The sequence below is a fragment of the Tenrec ecaudatus genome, chromosome 7, assembly GCF_050624435.1.
Source record: "Tenrec ecaudatus isolate mTenEca1 chromosome 7, mTenEca1.hap1, whole genome shotgun sequence".
In the NCBI taxonomy this organism is placed as follows: Eukaryota; Metazoa; Chordata; class Mammalia; order Afrosoricida; family Tenrecidae; genus Tenrec; species Tenrec ecaudatus.
Window position 1 is genome coordinate 155,740,124 of NC_134536.1, and position 4,598 is coordinate 155,744,721.

At 38.7% G+C, this 4,598-nt stretch overlaps 1 protein-coding gene across 1 annotated transcript; it reads left to right on the forward strand.

The window, feature by feature from the left end:
• The first annotated feature begins 2,875 nt into the window (after nucleotides 1-2,875).
• Nucleotides 2,876-3,336, forward strand: LOC142453007 (small ribosomal subunit protein uS10-like). The gene has a single exon (XM_075554139.1). It carries the CDS (start codon nucleotides 2,940-2,942, stop codon nucleotides 3,297-3,299), a length of 360 nt encoding a protein of 119 aa, XP_075410254.1. The 5' UTR covers nucleotides 2,876-2,939; the 3' UTR covers nucleotides 3,300-3,336.
• The last annotated feature ends 1,262 nt before the right edge of the window (nucleotides 3,337-4,598 follow it).

Here is a 4,598-nt window from a genome sequence, read left to right on the forward strand (position 1 = left end):
TTACATATATTGAAACCACTCTAACAAACCTTAAAAACACCTTTACTTCCTTTTCTTAAATCGTCAATAACATCCAATATTGAAGCCACAAATGTCCTATTTTAAAAAGTGATCATCTTGAAGGCTTCAAGTTCACCATGCTTACTCCCTACAAAAGAAGGCATCTCCTATTAGAACAGTCATTTAGAAGAGTGTACAGACATACCACAAGAAAGCAAATAGTACAATACAGCAAGTCTCAGGAATTTTTTGTTTCCCAGTGCATATGTCTATTAACTCTGCAATCACAGCACTATGAAAAAAAATAAAGCAGTGTGAGAATTACCCAAATGTGATCCAGAGACACAAGGTTAGAAAAAAATAGTGCTGATAAACCTTCTCTACCCGTGGTTGCCATAAACTTCCTATTTAAGAAAAATGCACTATCTGTGAATTGCAATAAAGTGAAGCACAATAAAATGAGATGTGCTTGTATTTACTTTGGATTGTATTATTTTGGCTCCAGAGAGCAGACTATGGGTGTTTTGAAACACTGTGTGAGTAGGTATCTGTGGTAGCTACATAGTCTGTTGTCAATATGAGAGGATTAAGAGTTAAGGGGTGGTGTCTAGCCTCTCAGTCAGGTCATAGTTTGATGACCTCATTTGGAGGCACTAAGGAGTGAAATAGCTCACTGAAGGCGGATCACATGCTCAGTTCCTGAGAGAAATTTTTGTTGATAAACCATATGTGATAGGCTGATGGCAGCCAGAGCTTCGGAGCTAGAGAAGTCACATGGAGACCCCTGCCACTGCTGAGATGCTTACACCATCACTGGATCCACAAGACTTTCCACCCATTGGCCTGTGATCATCTTGCATTCAGCATCAGTGCATGTGTTTCATGAGTCAGAAAGGAGATTTATGGATTAGTGTTAGACTTATGGGCTAATACCAGACTTATGGTCTTGATCTGGACTGAGCTTGGATGTTTTCCCAATATTCATTGCTCTTGTCTATAAAGCTCTTTCTTATACACATTCAGGTCTCTCTGGGTTTGCTTTTCAAGTCTACCTGGACTAACACAGTACTTCTGTCTTAATTTGAAAACTGTCCAGTATGGGTGACTATTCTTATATTTGAAATACCAGTGGCATACTTTGCAGCATCACAACAACATGAAATCCACCTTAGTACATCAAACTGAAAATGAGACATAGACCAAGACAGACTAGAGGAAAGGTGTGGCATTTACTTATTGGGGGGCGGGGAGGCCACTAAAAACCTTACAAACAGCTGCAGAACATTGTTTGATATAGTGCTAGAAAATGAATAAATACTTCAGGTTGGAAGAACTGCCTCCTTAAAGTAGAGTAGATCTTAAGAATGTGTATGAGCAAAGCTTTTAGGATATTTGCTAACATGGCATAAACCCAAATGAGAAGAAATGCATCCAAACATCCATTAATAATCAGAAGGTGGAATATGTGAAGTATGATCTTAGGAAACTTAAAAGTTGTAAAAATGAAATGAAATCAATAAAGAACCATTAGGGAGATGAAATGGACTGATATTTACCATATTGAATCAGAAATTCATATGGTCTACTATGCTGGGGATAATAAATTGATGAGGAATAGCATCACATTCATTGTCAAAAAGAGCATTTTAAGATCTATCCTAAGTACGTTGTCAGTGATGGCATGATATCCATATGCTTATAAGGAAGGCCAATTAATATGATTATCATTCAAATTCATGCACCAACCACTAATGCCATATATGAAGGTTGAATATTTTTGCCATCTGTTGCAGTCTGAACTTAATCAAACATGAAATAGAGGTGTACTGATAATCACTGGTCATTGCAATGTGAAAGATCGAAACAAAGAAGAATGAGTAGTTGGAAAATCAGCTCTTGGTGATAAAATTATGCTGTGGATCTCATGACAGAATTTTGTAACATACTTTTATTCAACAACATTATACACAAACATTTTGAGATGGAATATACAGAAATCTAACTGACTACATCTTCAGGAAGAGATGCTAGAGAAGTCTAATATCTTTAGTCAGAACAAAGCCAGGGGATGATTACAGAACAGACTACCAATCGTGGAAGCTGAAGACAAAACAATTCCATGGGAGCCAAAATGTGACCCTGAATAAACCCCATGTACAAATAGATAATAGCCCAGGAGCATATTTGACACTTCAAATACTTACAACTGAAGGTGAGGCAAATTGTGAAATGACATCATCAACGGCATCATACATGAAGAAAGCAAAACATCATTAAAAAGACAGAAAATCAAGGAAGGGCTCAAATAAATGCTAGAAGACCTGTTGTACAAACCAAATTGAGTCAATGCTGTACTCTTGTACAAACCAAATTGTACAAACTCTTGTACAAACCAAATTGAGTCAATGCTGACTCACAGCGATCCCCTTTGAGTTTCTGAGATAGGAACTGTTCACAGGAGTAGAAAGCCCAGTCTTTGTCCTGAGGAGCTGCTGGTGGATTTGAACCGCCGACCACACAGATCACAGCCCTAAAAGTGTAACTACTACATCACCAGGGCTCATGGATATAGAGTAGTTAAAGTAAATGGAGGAAATGATAAAGAAGCTAAACAGAATATTTCCAAGGGCAGTTTAAGAAGACAAAGTATTATATAAAATATGCCAAGACTGCATTAGAAAGTCCAAAGGGAAGGGAATGCTCAGCACATCTCACGCTAAAGAACTGGAGAACACAATTCAAGCTCCGAGTTGCAATATTGAAGGATTCAATGGGCGCAATATTGAAGAAAGCAGGAACCAGCATCAAACGAAGATGGAAGGGCTCTTTGAGGAAGACGCGGCTGTCGCCTTGCCGTGCTCCGTCCCCAGCTCCCATTCCTGACTCACCGCTGTTCGCTCTCGCCGAGGAACAAGTCTGTCAGGAAGCGCCCCGCCGCCATGGCATTTAAGGACACCGGAAAGACACCTGTGGAACCAGAGGTGGCCATTCACCGAATTAGAGTTACTCTGACCAGCCGCAACGTGAAATCCTTGGAGAAAGTGCGTGCTGACTTGATCAGAGGGGCTAAGGAGAAGAACCTGAAAGTGAAGGGACCAGTTAGGATGCCTACCAAGACTCTGAGAATTACGACCAGGAAAACTCCCTGTGGGGAAGGCTCTAAGACCTGGGATCGATTCCAGATGAGGATCCACAAGCGTCTCATTGACTTGCACAGTCCGTCTGAGACAGTGAAGCAGATCACTTCCATCAGTATTGAGCCTGGAGTAGAGGTTGAAGTCACCATTGCAGATGCTTAAATCAACTATTTTAATAAATTGATTTATCTGTTGGTAAAAAAAAAAAAGATGGAAGGAATACACAGAGTCCCTGCACTAAGAAGAAATGGCTGACATCAACCATTTCAGAGGTAGCATTTCAGTGGTATTGAAGGAATAATTCACGCTACACTAAAGGCATTGATGAAAAACAGGGCCCCAGAACTTGATGGAATATCAAATGAACTGTTCCAATCAAAGTTTGTAAGCCTGGAGGTTCTCATTCATCTCTGCCATGAAATTTGGAAGACAGCTTCTTGGCCAGCTGACTGAAAGAGGTTCATATTTATGTCCATTGCACAAAGAAAGGTGAGCTAATAAAAAGTAGAAATTGTTGAGTCGTATTAGTTCATATGCAAGTAAACTTTTACTAAAGATAACTAAAAAAAATTAAAAAATGGTTGCAGCAGCACAGAACAGCTGATATCCAGAAACTCCAGCTGGATTTGGAAAATGACACGGAAGGAAGACTATCATTGTTGATGTCAGATCTTGATGGAAAGCAGCAAACACCAGAAACATGTTTATTCGTATTTTGTTGACTTTGCAAAGGCACTCACTTGTACAAATCAAAACAAAATGTAGTTAACATCTTGAGAAAGTAGAATTTCAGGACATTTAATTGTGCTTACACGGGACCTGAACACCGACCAAGAGGCAGTTGCTCCAACAGCACAAGGGGATATTGCACGATTTAAAATCAGTAAAGAAGTGAATCAAGATCATATCCTTTCATTGTTCTTATTTGATTTGTATGGTGAGCAAATGATTGAGAAACTGGATCATATGAAGAATATTGTGACATCAGGGTTTGAGGAAAACTTATTAACAAGCCTATGATATGCAGATGACAAGCACATTGTGTTATTTGCATATCACAGGTTGTTAATGCATTTTGCAACTGCAGGTTGTTAATAAATTAATGAATATAAAGGGACTTGAAGCACTTACTGAGGACAAACGTACTGTAGCGTTCAGTTTGGATTATACCTCAACATAAAATAACAAAAATCCTTAAATTGGGTCATTAAGCAACATCAGGATTAAGCCAAGGATTTCATTTTCCTTGGATCCATAATTAATACCCATGGAAGCAGCAGTCAAAAAAAAAATCAAAGAACTTATTGCATTGCGAAAATCTGCTGCAAAAAAGCCCCCATAATATTTTCAAAAGCAAAAATTTCACTTTGAAGAGTAAGGTGTGTCTGGTCCAAGCCATAATATTTTGAGTTGCCTCATATATATATATGAACAAGCTGGACAATAAGTAAGAAAGGTAGA